Genomic DNA, 16,110 nt, shown 5'->3' with positions numbered 1-16,110 from the left:
AAATTAAATTACCAGTTAAAGTTATTGCAAAAATGGCTCAAATGGATCATTTGATTTCAGATGACACTTTTTTTTTGACATTTCAATTATTTTGAGCCCCTTTTAACTGAAAACTACCAGAAGTTTTCACAATTAAGAAAAAAAAACCTAATCTGCAACCCAGAGAGAAAAGAATAAAGATAAATAAAAGAAATAAAATTATATAAAGTAAAATAAAATAAAAGTTAAAAGCAGTGTTATTTCCATATCATTGGGATACTATTTTTATATTTTCTGCTTTCATGTTCATTTTAGTTAAAGTTTTAGTAATTTTGTTGTGTTGTAATTTTTATTAGTTTTTGTCATTTTAAATACGTCAGTATACTTTTTTTTTATTAATTTTCATTTCAGTTTCAGTTTTGGTTATTTTTGTACATCAAGTCAAACTAAATGAAAATGAGAAATGATACCTTGGAAACTAGCTGAAATATTTTTTTTTATTCACTTTTTTTTAGGAAATTGCAAAATTGCTCAGAATATACTTAGGAATAATGATCAAAAGATCTACTGATTTCAAATTACATTAATTTTTTATTTATTTAAAGTAGATTTAAAAAATTTAAAGCAATGACATACAGTAAATATGAATTACATGCTTTCTACATACAGTCTACATACTTTCTGTAGCCACTAAAAGCATCTACATCAGTAATATGAACCAAAAAGCCTTATTCAAGACAGAATAATAAAAGATTCGGTAAATCTGACTGATTCTTCAACTGTAGAATTCAATCTGCGATATGACGCAAATAGCCTGTGACGTCAGAATTTGTACTGATCTTAAATCAAACCCAAAACAAAAGGTCACAGTTTTGGTTAAGAAAGCTTCAATTATATATTGTTCCTGCTCTCAGACAACATTGTGACCATGGAGACGGAAATAGGAACTAGGAAACCCGAGAATGCAGAGGTGATCCTTCCCCAGGTGAGGAATCAGAGTACCTGAAGCAAAGCTCCTCTCAGTCTGGTCTGCACCTGTGGATGTGTCTGTCTCTGTGTCTGCGTCTCCATCAGTATGAACCTGCCGCTGCTTCTGCTCTGTGTTCTCCTGGAGCTCCTCGAGGTGAGCTGTAAGTACAGATTTATACTTCAGTCCTACAAAATCCTTTCAGTGCATTAACACAGTATAGCGGCGTTGAGTGCTGTGCTTTGGGGAGCAGTCGTATACTGTACCTTGAGCAAAGCAATAAACTGTAAGTGAGGTTTTGACTTCAAAAAGACACTCTGGATCATTTCACAAAAAAAGTTTGGGTGACTAATACTTAGAATTTTTATGTGAATAATATCATGACAATTTAAAAATGCCAGCGATCATTTTACAAAGTCTGTCTTTTAATTTTAGATTGTATTTTATAATTAAATAATAATAACAACATATTTTTAAAAAATGTAATAAATTGATGGCATATTGCAATGTTGTAGATTCAAGTTGACAACCCGCAGGAATAGAATAGAATAGAATAGAAAAGAATAGAAATATGTAATTGTAATGTTTTAGAATCACAAGAAAAAAAGAGCAAAAATAAAAAAATCTTTAATATCTTAATTGTTCATTCTATAACACAAAACAAAATGTTTTTTCCGTGTGAAAACTGTATACGTGTGTGTGTCTGTATAAATATATATATAATATATTTAATATTAAACAAAATTCGGTGCAAAAACTGTATATGTGTGCGTGTGTGTGTGTCTGTATACATATATATAATATATTTAATATAAAACGTTTTTCTGTGTGAAAACTGTATATGTGTGTCTGTATACATAATATATTTAAAATAAAACAACATATATTTTATATATTTCTTAAGTCTCCAGAGGAAAAAAATGGTTGATTTGCCAAAATAACAAATTCTGCAATATAAAGTCAAAAATTTGACTATAATATGAACTTTCATAGTTCATATTATAGTTTTTCAATAGATTTGCTTCTCCTGAGAAAAAGACCCAAATTCACCCAAACGAGGCAAAGATTAGTTTTTTTATAATTTTACTGAAGCGCTGATGCTTGATAGAAATATACTGTACATAATAATGCCAAGTTTCCTATGCATAAATAAACAAGTAGGTAAATAAATAAATACATTTTGTTCTGGGAGACATTTTTGGATCTGACTTTTAATACTGGGTAGATTATTTTTAAGCAGTTTTTTTATGTCTGGCTGAAGTTTTGTCAGCGTTATGATTTATTAGTGCATAAATGAAATATGAGAACAAACTAAAAGTTTAGTTTCATTGATGGATGGGCCCTTCATCCTGACAGCCTGCTCTGAGTGCATCTTCACTGAAGGAAATCCAAAGAAGCCAGAGCAAATCGTTTTTCATTTCCAACACAAAAAAGCCTTGAAAAGCAATTATAAATCTTAGAATGTGCAAAAAAAAATAATCAGATGCTGGAATTGAATTGAATTGAATTTAACAGAATTATAAAAACACACCGAAGATGTTTGAATCCCCAAACGGTGTAATTTAAATCCCTAAACACTGTAGTTCAGCACTGTATACTGTTTTTCGCTACTTCATGACAAACAGCAAACAATAGAAGTACATAATCTCTTCATGTGGGGAGAATTCAACGTTTAGGATTTCCTCACATTGAGAGCTTCATAAAGCAATCTGATAACGGTCACGCTGCTGCCAATCCTCATGAGGTCTAAGGTCATTCAATCAAGGTTGCATAATGGGTTCAATCCAGCAAGTATGTGTTTCACACGGGCAGAATGAAGGCCTGCTAATATTGTATAGGATTACTTTAACCGCTGCCTAATTGTTAAACGGCAATCAATATGCCCAAGGGCAACATATAGAGCAGAGATGGCTTTCCAGTCACCAGTCAAATCAAACGCAGTGTCTATTCTTGATGCACGTGTTAGGAAATTATAGTCTTGTGTGGACAGATTTAGATGGGGAAAAAGCCCATATTGTTTACATCGCATTGTTCGGTATTGACTTACTGTAAGACATATTTAGCAACCTTAAGTTACACTCTCTCCTTCTGAGACATAGGTTTGAAGTCAGAGCGGACTCCACGTGCACACGTATGAAAGGAAAATCTAGACAAATCTCACCGTGATTGAAGATGCAGTCAGTGAATTCACTTGTTTGCTGGTTTGTTTCTCAGGTCAAGATGTGATAAAGGGCCGTATCGTAGGTGGATACGTCCCGGCGCCGTACTCCATCAGGTACATTGTGTCCATTCAGAGCGCTACGGGCCAGCACTTCTGTGGCGGGACCTTGATTAACAAATACTGGATCCTGACCGCAGCTCACTGCAATATAGGGTAAGACGAGCATTACTGGACACAGAAACTGTTTGAGCATTTGTACATATATTTGTTTATATATTGTATACAAGCATTTGAATGAGATTCAGTATCAGGCTAGTCAGTGTGTGTATTTCCATTTGGCGACACCGACTCACTGAACAGATGGTGGTTACCATAGCAACAGTTTGGCACTTGAGCGTTTTATGTATTATTATTGGAAGGTATGATGACAAAATATTATTCAAAAATAAATAAAAAAATACAATAAAAAATTAATAAAATAAAATAAACCAAAAATACAAAATAATATAACAAAAGAAATGCAGTTTAAATATAGTTTGTACAGTAAATGTAATGATAAATGTTAATGATACATTTACAAATGAATGATAAATTACTGTAGTAATGACTCAAATTTCTTCATATTGTAGTTTTTCATTTTTTGGGAACATAAAATGATCAAAAATACTACACAAAAACAATAATATTTCACGTAAAAATTCGTTTGTGTGTGTGTGTGTGTGTATCTGAACACCATCTGAAACCATATGAACACCAGTTTGACCATCTTAAACCAGCTATAGTGAGCTTAAACTAACAAAGACCAGCCACCCAGCACAGTTTGGTTTCCAATGTTTTTTTTTCAGCAGGGAAATCCCTGCATGTGTATCTTGTCTGTATTTAGAGCAGAAAAAACATACTAACTTCAGCAGAGTTCACTTCAGAAATGACTTAAAAATGATGTTATATTTGTAATGCATTTTAGTATTAAAAAACAGGCAGCTGGTGTTGCCAGAAATTCACAGTATAAATGCGATGACGGTGTTTCTGGCATTATGGGATTACATATTGGTATTTATAGGGTATATTTTATAACTCATAACTGTATATTTCAAGTGATATAATGTTCATACACCAAGCTACTTGAGTTATCAAAACCTGCATAATACAGATGGTACAGTCTAAAAAAATGCTGGGTTAAATGCAACGCAGTGCTGGGTAAAATAGGGACAAACCCAGCAATTGGGTTGTTTTGACCCAGCGGTTGGGTTAAATGTTTTTTAGAGTGTAAAATAGAACAGAATAGAGTTCAACTAAAGCTCTACTTCTTTAACTAAATAACAGAAAGCACAGAACAAAACACACTAATGTACAGTACATTACTGATAACAAACAGTTCAAATTTGTGATTTATGGAAATGATAACAAACAGTTAAAATGTGTGATTTATGGAAATGTAGTAAATTATAAGTTAATTCATAGTTTTTATTTCCAAAAAACATAAATGTGTAAGTATATTAGAGTAAAATTGCATATACTTTTTTTTACTTTTGTAAATTACATATAATACAGTTTCTGAATGTGGCTAGGTAACTTACAGTTAACCAGTTAACAGATTGTTACAGTCTTTTTACAGTGTATTTTAAAGAAGAATATAGTAAAATACACCAAATGAGCAAGATGAGTTTTTGAACAGTTTTTGTGGGTTTTTTTGTGTCTCCAGTGCGGCAAACATGAGAATCGTGGCTGGAGATTTTTCTGTGGGATTATATGAGGGGACGGAGCAGTTCCGCAGGCCTCATGTTTTAATACCTCACCCACAGTATAATAAAGCCACCAATAATGCAGACATCATGCTCATTAAGGTGAGGCAGTGGAATCAATGCTCCTGTGTTACTCACTGAACCTTCATTAGCTGTGAATCATTGATTTGTTTCATGCATATAAAATGAACACAACGATCCGGCATCAAGTCATATTATATGAAGTGATGGCCGTGTCTCTCAGTAATCGGTACAGCCACCCTACTGCATGAATTTTTTACACACTTAAAGTTTTAACTGTTAACTTAAAATTGTATAGTTTTATCTGTTAATAATATTTCTTGGACATGAACTGTAGCATGAAAAAAAGTTGTATTTTTATGAAATAAAACATTAATAAATAGTGTAACAAATGTATTGCTCATTGTTAGTTCATGTTAGTTAATGCGTTAATCATTGTTAACAAATGGGACTTGTAAAGGGTAACAGTTTTAGTGTAACAGTATAACATAGATGTTTTTGTGTGAATACAAATTACAACTGCCCCACATTTCCATTTCCATAATTTTGTCCTTAGTAAAATTATATCCGGCATTATGAAACATGATATGAAGAAAATAAAAGTAAAATGAAGGTAAATATCACTTGCTATGCATCCTTTCCAAACAAGATGTAATTTTGTCGTTATGCAAAAAGTGTTATATATATATATGTTTATGTGTGTATATAAATATGAAATTAGCCTTAATGAGAAAAAAAGAGTAGGCCATTGAATAGTTTAAAATGTCATTTCCATCAGAGAATGCTATTAAACAATGCATTATTTGAGATGTGAACTGGTGAAAATGTTAGTTTCAGAAAAAGTTTACTTAATAACTAAAAGTAACATGAACACTTAAGTATTTTATTGTATGCTTTATGTGCACTATTCATTTTTCCTTTCTCTCACCCGTTTAGCTGCAGTCTCCCATCTATCTGAACAGCTATGTGTCTCTGGCGCCGTTGCCTCGGCAGGACACCATGGTGGCCGTGGGTCGCGTGTGCATGGTGTCAGGCTGGGGCTTCACCACTCCAATGGGAGGAATCCCTGCAACCCTGCGCACGGTCAAACTGCCCATCGTGTCCAGCGCAATGTGTAACGCCACAGACTCTTTTAATGGAAACATCACAGAGAATATGATCTGTGCAGGATACAGCGAAGGAGGAAAAGACGCATGTAAGGTGAGACAATCGAATACTGTTTCAGATGCACTTAACTTAATGTGAATGGCACAGGACAATGGACTGGATTTATCTGGATGCTGTTGGAAATCTACAATTTATGAACAAGTGGTAAAAACAAGATTTTTTGGGGGGAATAAACCACTGGGTAAACATTGGTAACTATTAGCACAATTTTTGTGATTTACTGGAGTTTGACTTTGTTGTCAGGAACATGATCATCTTATATTCAGTCATTATTTGGATGTCCCATTGTTTTTGCCAATTATCAAACCATTTAGAAATTTAATTGGTTGCATTACTGAGTCTAATTACACTTAGAAATGTGTGGCCATTTACTTTAGTTATCAGATGCAAATAATAATAAAAATTAAGAAAAATAAGGAAAAGGAAAAAATAAAACTTATCAGCAACTATTTGATTAACTAGCACTGGTATTCTTGTGAAAATCAAGAAAATAATAAATAAGTGTGTGTCATAATCTTTTTCAGTCAGGTTAGAAATATCTGGTATTAATTAGGGACAAAATAAATAAATAAAAATGCACTACTGTTCAAAAGCTTGGGGTTTGTAAGATTTTTAATGTTGTCTCTTATGTGCACCAAGGCTGCATTTCTTACAGTACAAATACAGAACAAATACAGTAAAACAAGTAATATTGTGAAATATATATATATATATACATATGTAAAAATATATATTTTTACAATTTATAAGAAATGTTTTCTATTTAAATCTATGTTACAATGTAATTTATTCCTGTGATGCAAAGCTGAATTTTCAGCATTACTCCAGTCTTCAGTGTCATCCTTCAGAAATCATTCTAATATGCTGATTTACTGCTCAAGAAACATTGTCTTATTATTATTAATGTTAAAAACAGTTGTGCTGCTTAATGTTTTTGTGGAAACCGTGAAAGAGTTGTTTTTCTCAGGATTCTTTGATTAAAGGTTGCATTTTCAAAACAATAACAAAGGAGAGTGGAACGATGGGAGATATCGTTTTCAGCTTCCACCATCCAGAGATGTCCGAATCATATTCACAGATGTAATGAATGAATAAATTTGTTTATTACCTGTACCTTCCAAAGTTATTCAAACAGCGAATAAATTATACAGAGAAAGCGAGAAACGAACATCACATTGTCAAGGAACAGTATGACTGACTTAAAAGGGTCATATGACGTTGCTAAAAATAACATTATTTTGTGTATTTGGTGTAATGCAATGTGTTTATGCGGTTTAAGGTTAAAAAACGCATTATTTTCCACATAATGTACATTATTGTTGCTCCTCTATGCCCCACCTTTCTGAAGCACGTCGATTTTTATAAAGCTCATCGGTCTGAAAAGCGAGGTGTGCTGTGATTGGCCAGCTATCCAGTGCGTTGTGATTGGCTGAATACCTCAAGCGTGTGACGGAAATGTTGCGCCCTTTACCATAATGTGATGCCCTGTGTCCCAGCGTGACAAAACAAAAACAATAAAACCCATTACAAACGAGGCATTTGTTGCATGCAGTGGGGACATAATTACTGATTATAATGACTTATACTGTCTTTTTACGTGTTGCGTTGCGTATCGCGCTGCGTATACATAAAACCATGTCTGGAGAAACGACAAACAACCAGTGCTACTCTACACTGCTCAAAACTTGCGTTTGAATCGTCAGTGGCAAATTCTTTAAATATGAATGAGTCAGGCTATGAGTCAGAAGCGCCAGATTGTCCTTGCAAAGTTGGAACTGCCCCACTTTATAGAAACAGACTCCGGCATTGTAGGCTACTCTCACCAGTTACTGCGCCTTCCCAGTACGCTGTGTAAGCTGTCCAGTCCTCCCAATTTACTGGGGCATGTACAAGATAGACTTACACAGCTAAAGTTGAGCACTGCCATTCCTTAAACCCTAAAACAGTGACAACTGGATCCACAGGGGGAGCGTACCTATTCCAAGAGGAAAGGACACTCATGGGCAGGTAACATGTAGAGATACACATATGGACTGACCACTACATACATGGGTGTGGAACTATTGAATGAGGGTGAGACAAATAGGGAACTCACCTGGGGAGCAGGATAAGTGCTGGGGAGTGGCGCTGCAAGCGAGACGCCGAGCTGCTCACCCCAAATACTAGCTATTCACAGCCAGCACTCGTGAAGAGACTGGCTCCACCCAAAAGCTGTAGAACCTCTAAAATATATTAGGTGTTGCCCCGCACCACAGCTCTACAAATGCCTGTCATAGAGATGCCATGTGACAATGCCTAGGAGGAGGCAACACTTTGTGTGGAATGTGCTCTCACTCCAAGGGAGCATGGCTCGCTTTGGTCTTGATATGCCAAGATGATGGCATCCACTATCCAGTGGGCCAACTATTGCTTATAGACAGCCTTTCCCTTCTGCTGGCCCCCAAAACAGACCAAGAAATGTTCTGAGGTCCTGAAGCACTGCGTGCGTTCCACATAAATGCATAAGGCGTGAATGGGACACAGCAGAGTGAGGGCTGGGTCTGCCTCCTCTAGGGGCCTCAGTATTACGTGAGAGTCAGCCGGCCCGAATTCCAGGCATGATGCGTTGACCGAGAATGCCTGCAGGTCCCGTACCCTATTGATAGAAGTGAGCACAGTCAGGAGCACTGTCTTAAGAGACAGGGACTTAAGCTCAACTGACTGCAAGGGCTCAAAGGGATGTCTTTGCAAAGCACTCAAGACTAGAGAGAGATCCCAAGCGGGAAAGTGGAGAGGTCAAGGAGGGTTTAACCTCCTCACACCCCTCAGGAACCTGATGACCAGATCGTGTTTCCCCAAAGACCGTCTACTGCATCGTGATGTGCGGCAATAGCCGCAACACACACTTTAAGGTTGGAGGGAGACAGCCTTCGCTCCAACCCTTCCTGCAGAAAACAAAGCACGATGCTGATCAGGCATCTGCCAAGTGGCAGGACTTTGCGAGCAAAGCTGCATCGCAACTGCATGTTCCACCTTAGGAATCTCCACATATACCTTGGCCATCGAGGGTAGTGAGGGTGGAGGAGGCAGATCGGGTTTGGGCAGAAAAAGGTGCCTTCCACGATTTCGTGACCTCCTCATGCACCTCCGGGAAGAAAGGTACTGAGACTGGGCAACGCTGTTCATCACGACCCGCCCCGAGAAACCAGTCATCCAGCCTTGAGCATTCGGGACATGGTTGGGGATTCCCCTCGAGCCTCAGTGGCCTGTGAAAGCATGGCCATCAGCTCTGGGTCAGACTTGAACAATGCTACTCTCCCCGAAGCGACTTGAAGTTTTATGTAACAAAGTTCAGGAGGAGCATGTTCAGGTAATCATCCAATCAGCGCAAGAGAAAGCTGGTTTATATAGCAGTCTCTCACCTTTGTCCCACGACAAGTTTTACAGCATCCCTCTGCCACCTCATCGCCTCTCTCTTGACAGGTTTCTATCCCAGTCAAAGATGGGGGGAGTGCTCTGGTTACGGGCCGATTCCAGGCTTGGAGCCCTCCCCTCGGACAGCACGCCAAATACGTATAAATTATATATTTCAATTTCATGTACGTGTGAAATTGTGAAAGACTGGAGGAGTGAGAGGGCTGCGGGGACTGACCCGGCGGGAGAACTCACACTGTAACTCTCAGATCATCCTGTGTATTAGAGAATTAGAGAATTAGAGAATAGCAAAGGGGACTCCACCTCCACGGAGGAAATTGGGTCTCAATCTTAATGGTCATCGTCCCGCAATGGGTACATGACTCATCCACCAACGCTGCCTCAGCATGCTTAATGCCTTAATGCTGAGACAGCGATCATGACTGTCAGCTGGAGACAGGAAACGACCGCATCCAGAAACACACAGTTGGAATGACATCTTTAAAAAGACACCCGTCACACCCGTGCTTGCTCTTTTAGTTAGGAAACTAGCTTTTTTAATGCCGAAGCGCTCAGGGAATAGCCGAAAACAACAGGCACTCTGCACTGCTCTCCCTCTCAACGACTCAAATACGTATAAATTATATATTTCAATTTCATGTACGTGTGAAATTGTGAAAGACTGGAGGAGTGAGAGGGCTGCGGGGACTGACCCGGCGGGAGAACTCACACTGTAACTCTCAGATCATCCTGTGTATTAGCCGAAGTAGCCCTCAGAGATCTGAGAGAATAGCAAAGGGGACTCCACCTCCACGGAGGAAATTGGGTCTCAATCTTAATGGTCATCGTCCCGCAATGGGTACATGACTCATCCACCAACGCTGCCTCAGCATGCTTAATGCCTTAATGCTGAGACAGCGATCATGACTGTCAGCTGGAGACAGGAAACGACCGCATCCAGAAACACACAGTTGGAATGACATCTTTAAAAAGACACCCGTCACACCCGTGCTTGCTCTTTTAGTTAGGAAACTAGCTTTTTTAATGCCGAAGCGCTCAGGGAATAGCCGAAAACAACAGGCACTCTGCACTGCTCTCCCTCTCAACGACCACTGCTGATGCGCCATCACACCAACACACACAGAGCTCACTCGAAGATGAAAGGAAAAGCATAGTAGTATTAACCGCTAGGCTCCGAAGCAAAAACTTGAATGAGTGAGCTGCAACACTTCCTTATATACTCGTACTATAAGGAAGTGGTTTGCATTGCAAATCGCCAATATCCATTGGCTTGTTTTGTACCACTCGAAGGTGATTGGGGCTCTCAGGCGAGATCCCAATTCGTCAGTCACTGGCGTAACATCGAACGTGACTGACTGATAGGGAACCGCATTTATTTGAAACAGAAGTCTTTTGTAACATTATAAATATCTTTACACTGTCATTTTTGAGAAATTGAATGCACCCTTGAATAAAAGCATTATTTCATCCAAAAGAGAAAAAAATCATATTGACCAGAAACTTTTGAATGGTAGTGCAAAAGAATAAATAAATAAAATCTAAAATGATATTTCAGATGACAACATGAATTCCTATATTTCAACCCCTCTCCCTGGCGGCTCCAATCTGCTATGCAATCTGCTCACTTTTTAAGATCCAAATCAATTCTTGAATAAAAATCACATCTAATGTTTCTTGCTGAGAAGGAGCAGATTTGCTGGCATTTTGATGTCAAGTTCACCTATGACATGGGAAAAAATGTAATTAAATTTTTAGCAGTGGCAATATGTGTGAAAGCACATATTATCATGTCGTTGTCAGTTTCTCCTTCTAGTCTAGTTCTAGTTTGATCACTCTTCTTGCACACCATCTGACCTCCCTGTCCAAAATATTATTAATATGATTGTCTTTTCTGCAGGGGGATTCTGGAGGGCCGCTGGTGTGTGAGGGCCGTGTCTATGGCATCGTCTCCTGGGGCAATGGCTGTGCTGATGCCCAGTACCCTGGCGTCTACACGTCTGTCTCGAGGTTTCGTCAATGGATCAATGGAACTATATTTGGCTTTTATGGAAGGTGCCTCAAGTATTAGACTGCAGTGTTACCCCAGCACTTCCCTAATCGAACTTGAAAAGGCCTTGAAATATGCCAACACGAATACTGTTGCTACTTTTTTCTGTTTGAAAAGTTAGGACTTTTGATGATTTCCAGACGAGTACAACGCTGTTCTGAAACAGCACATCTGTTCCTCCACAGCTGGTAGACCTTTTTTTAAACATAGTAGTTTGTGCAAACTGTTCCTTAAATGTGCCATATTGCTGCTTCCCTGCAAAGTCAGTGAAAACTAACAATAGAAAGCTGAAGGAATATTTAAAATAAAAAAACACAAATTACAAACGCTTTTATATGGAATGGTACATGTGAGAAAGAAATATTCAACATTAAAATAAATTTTATCAAACAGACTTTCATTTGTAACCAAACCAGTTACACACCTACAGGTGAAATGGATAGTTCACTCAAAAATGAAATTGTCATAATTTACTCACCGTCATGTTTTGTCGACCTGTATAAATGTGCCTTTGTCTTCACAAAATGAATAATTTTGCAAAATGGTAGAAGACTATAGATAAATATAAATAGATAAATTATAATAAATTATAAATTAATTATTATAAATTATAAATTAATATATATATACATATATATATTCACTTTTTATATATAAATGCTTTATTCAGCAAGGATGCATTCAGTTGGTCAAAAGTGACAGTAAACACATTTATAATGTTACAAAATATTTTTTATAAATGCTGCTCTTTTTATTCATCAAGGAATCCTGAAAAAAAAGTATGGTTTCCACAAAAACATTAAGCAGCACAACTGTTTTCAGCACTGATAATAATCAGAAATGTTTTTTGAGCAGCAAACCAGCATATTAGAAAGATTTCTGAAGGATCATGTGACACTGAAGACTGGAGTAATGATGCTGAAAATTCAGATTTGCATCAGGAACAAATTGCATTTTAAAATATATTCAAATAGAAAACAGATTGTAATACTATTTCACAACATTGCTGTTTTTACTGAGTTTTTGAGCAAATAAATGCAGCCTTAGTGAGCATAAAAACTTATTAAAAAAATGTTTTTTTTAATTGTTCTTTTGAACGGTAGTGTATATATATATATATATATATATATATATATGACAATTGTTTGACATAATTCGAAAGTATTGAGCTATAAATTGAATGTCCTGTGTAGAACATATTTTAAACCACCCTAAACTGGTTTGCTTGTCTTAAGTAGTTTTAGAGGGGTTTTGGGCACTAAGACCATCAACGTCTGATTTGAACTTTCTTTCTTTTTTTAAGCAGGGTGTGAATCATGATTTAGCATCAAACTAATTTCATGTAAAATAAATAATATTCTCATTAATTTTTTTAATAAATAAATTCATACTGAAATATCTGGCCTTTGATGTCAAATCTGAGCAGTTTGAGAAGTTGCTGAGAACTTCGGAAACACATATGAGACAACTGTGGTAAAAAAAAAAAGAGAGAGAGAGAAAGAGGCAGAGGATTTAAAATTAAATCTCAGTTCAATCTCTGCTGTTGGAGATATTCAAGAGATCTCAATTGTCACTTTTTCTATTTAGTTTTAGGAGTCTAGTGTTCAGTCTGTTCCCCATCACCTGCCCTGTTGTGTTATTTACCTCTTGAATGGCTGTATTTAGGCTATTCTTCTAAGCAGGTGTGAACGTGATTCCAGGAAGGAGTAGCTAAAATCTGGACCATTAAACTACACCCAATAGGTCATCTGAGGCCATATCAGCATGCCATAAAAACTGCACGCCCTACTTTGACAATTCTCAAATTACAAAACTAGGGAGATGTCCTTCAGCTTAAGGGCGTGTTCTTCATCCAGTGATGGATATGAGGCACCAGCATTACGGATCACATAAAGAGGCGTCTCTATTGTGAGATCCATATTGAACACGTCAGAGGAGACTTTGAAGACCTATCGCATGACATATTCAGCCATAGTCTTGTTCATGGAGAATTTCAAAGGGAAAACTGACATTTTTGTTGTGCCGATTTTCACATTGTAGGATTTAGCACGGACCAACAATAGTCTTAAGATTGCAGCTCTCAGGGGAACCTGGCTTTGTTGTCAAATAGACAAAACGTGTCATGTACCATTGAGATTCATCTGAAATTATCCCAGCCTTTTTTCGTTTTTTCCCTGACTGGTCTAGTTTGAGTCTAAATTTATGAAGTGGACCTCATGAGTGAAGTTTAGCATTTTGACACTCTAATCACACATTAAATATAATTAAATTAAATTAGATAAGAAAATTATCAAGCCAAACGGCACTTCTTTTCAAACTCAATACAGCCCAAAACACACTAAGAAAAATTAAATCACAAAATAAGTTTGTTAGGTTTTTAATTATTTAAAAAAAAAGACACGATATGCTGTTCAGATTTTTTTTTTTTTTACTTTTTGGTGGTCAAATGTTAGTTGCCCTTTGTTTTAAAAATAATAATAAATATTTAACTTATCTAATGCAATAACTCTGTATCTATTTTTGGTGCCTCTGTATGTGGGAAAAAATAAAACAATTAAAACAGATATGGATGGACCGACCGACCGACCGACCGACCGCTAAACTTCTAAACTTCACTCAGACAGACAGACAGACAGACAGACAGACTTCTAAACTTCACTTCAGACAGACAGACCGACAGACCGACAGACCAACCGACCGACCTTCTAAACTTCACTTCACCTCAGACAGACAGACAGACAGACAGACAGACAGACAGACAGATAGATAGATAGATAGATAGATAGATAGATAGATAGATAGATAGATAGATAGATAGATAGATAGATAGATAGATAGATAGATAGATAGATAGATAGATAGACAGACTCATCTGGGAACTCCTGTTGTATAAAAATCCATACAGAATGTGCGGTTCATTTTGGCAGAAATACAGAAGAACCTTGTGTCTGTCTTTCTTTTCTGCCTTACATTGGCCAGCTGCCGGTGCTGCCCACTGGCTGATGGGAGAGCCGCTCAGCTCTGCTCTGCTGGACAGGACAAAATATTCTGACACAAGCTCAGCGTGATATTAGGAGCGGCCTCTTCCTGACTGATCTGACTGATCCAGTGTTTCATTCGAAGCTCTGAAAAATAGACACAATTCTAAGAGGAGGATGAGTACAAAATTGATAAACTCTCTTTGAAGCAATTAAAATGCATTGCATTTAACGTGCTAAAGCATCATTTATGCTCTGCTGTTTGGTTGATGCAGACATTTATTGACAAATCAATAGCAAAGCAAACAGTTAACATGTTTTCACAATATAGATGGAAATAGAAATATCCCACATTTGACTTTTGAAACGTGACTGTGGCTCTAGGAGAACTTGGCTCTTAGGAACTTGTATGCAGCTTCATTCGGCTTCACTCAACCATATTGGCACGTGGACTGTGTTTTGTTCCACTCTTTCAAATACTTGGTTCAATTAAATACTTACTTTGCCACTAGGGTGAATCTGACCAGGACTTTGCAACACACACAATATAGCCTTACTAGGAAATGGAAACAGCACTAGGTTGACTAAAACCCACTGGGATTAGTGGAGCTATTGTGATTTATGGTGCATGCTCTCAAATGCTCTCTCAAAGAGAGGATGGGTCAAGACGAGTGGCCTAAATAGGGTTTTTTTTTTTTTTGGCATTGCTTGAAACTCTCACATCTGTGTCACAGAAGAGCTCCTCATACACAACGAAAAAGACGTGTGCTTAATTGTATTGAATTGTAGTGTACTTCAAATCGTAACGCTTTTTTTCTTTATTTTTTTAAATATAGTTCCCTATAATATAGTTTTAATGAAATAAAAGTCCTCTTAAGAGTACTTAAAGTGCACTTAAAGCTGCAGTCCGTAACTTTTTTGTGTTCAAAATTGACAACATTAATATAATAAGCGAGTACACCATGAATCCATTTTCCAAACCGTGTTTTTAGCTTGTCCTGAATCACTATGGTACACCTATAATAAGTGTAGTAGCCCAGTATCTGCGTGATTCGCCATAGACATAAATAGAGAGAAGTAGCTCCGGGTACAATGTTCTTCCGCAAGATGCACGCCGTTCTGTTTATTAACCGCTAGAGCGCCAAAAGTTATGGACTGCAGTTTTAAGTGTTAAGTGCTTTAAAAAGTGCACTTTGTAATAATGTCAAATTAAAGGTTTTCTTTAGAGTACATTTTAAGTAATTTTCATGTTGACTATGATAAAAAAGTACATGTTAAGTACTTGATTACAATTTTAACTGTTTTATGCAATATTATATTAGTTATATAAAAGTTCATATATTTTAATGTACTAAATTGCAACTTTAAAATTGCAAATGTGCAATTACAAATATATATTTAAATACAACTTACAAGTTATATAAATGACATTAAAGTATATAAATGCTCATCACATTTAGCAGTACGCTTGAACCATATTTCAAAGACAATAGAATTATGAAATTACATAAACATTAAGGCTGTCAACTCGATTAATCGGGATTAATCACACCCAAAATAAGTTTGTTTATAAATACACACACATACACGTATATATTTAAGAAATATTTACACACACATATATATATATATAT

General features: G+C 36.8%; 1 protein-coding gene across 1 annotated transcript; it reads left to right on the top strand.

Annotated features, from left to right (window-relative positions):
* The first annotated feature begins 972 nt into the window (after positions 1-972).
* On the top strand, positions 973-11,519 carry LOC107599709 (trypsin-like). Its single transcript, XM_016291397.1, has 5 exons — positions 973-1,109; positions 3,161-3,320; positions 4,810-4,951; positions 5,807-6,070; positions 11,349-11,519. Exons 1-5 carry the CDS (start codon positions 1,055-1,057, stop codon positions 11,517-11,519), a joined length of 792 nt encoding a protein of 263 aa, XP_016146883.1. The 5' UTR covers positions 973-1,054.
* Positions 11,520-16,110: the final 4,591 nt, after the last annotated feature.

This window comes from Sinocyclocheilus grahami, unplaced genomic scaffold, assembly GCF_001515645.1.
Source record: "Sinocyclocheilus grahami isolate Dianchi unplaced genomic scaffold, SAMN03320097.WGS_v1.1 scaffold13.1, whole genome shotgun sequence".
Taxonomy (NCBI): Eukaryota; Metazoa; Chordata; class Actinopteri; order Cypriniformes; family Cyprinidae; genus Sinocyclocheilus; species Sinocyclocheilus grahami.
The sequence above is the reverse complement of the archived record's forward strand: the minus strand, read 5'-3'. Positions and strand labels throughout refer to the sequence as shown.

Excerpts from the sequence above, each read along its gene's own strand:
- LOC107599709 (XM_016291397.1), top strand. The coding sequence starts at position 1,055 with ATGAACCTGCCGCTGCTTCTGCTCTGTGTTCTCCTGGAGCTCCTCGAG. Across the intron at positions 1,110-3,160 it reads GGAGCTCCTCGAGGTGAGCT|GTCAAGATGTGATAAAGGGC; the intron begins GTAAGTACAGAT and ends TTTGTTTCTCAG. Across the intron at positions 4,952-5,806 it reads CAGACATCATGCTCATTAAG|CTGCAGTCTCCCATCTATCT; the intron begins GTGAGGCAGTGG and ends TCACCCGTTTAG.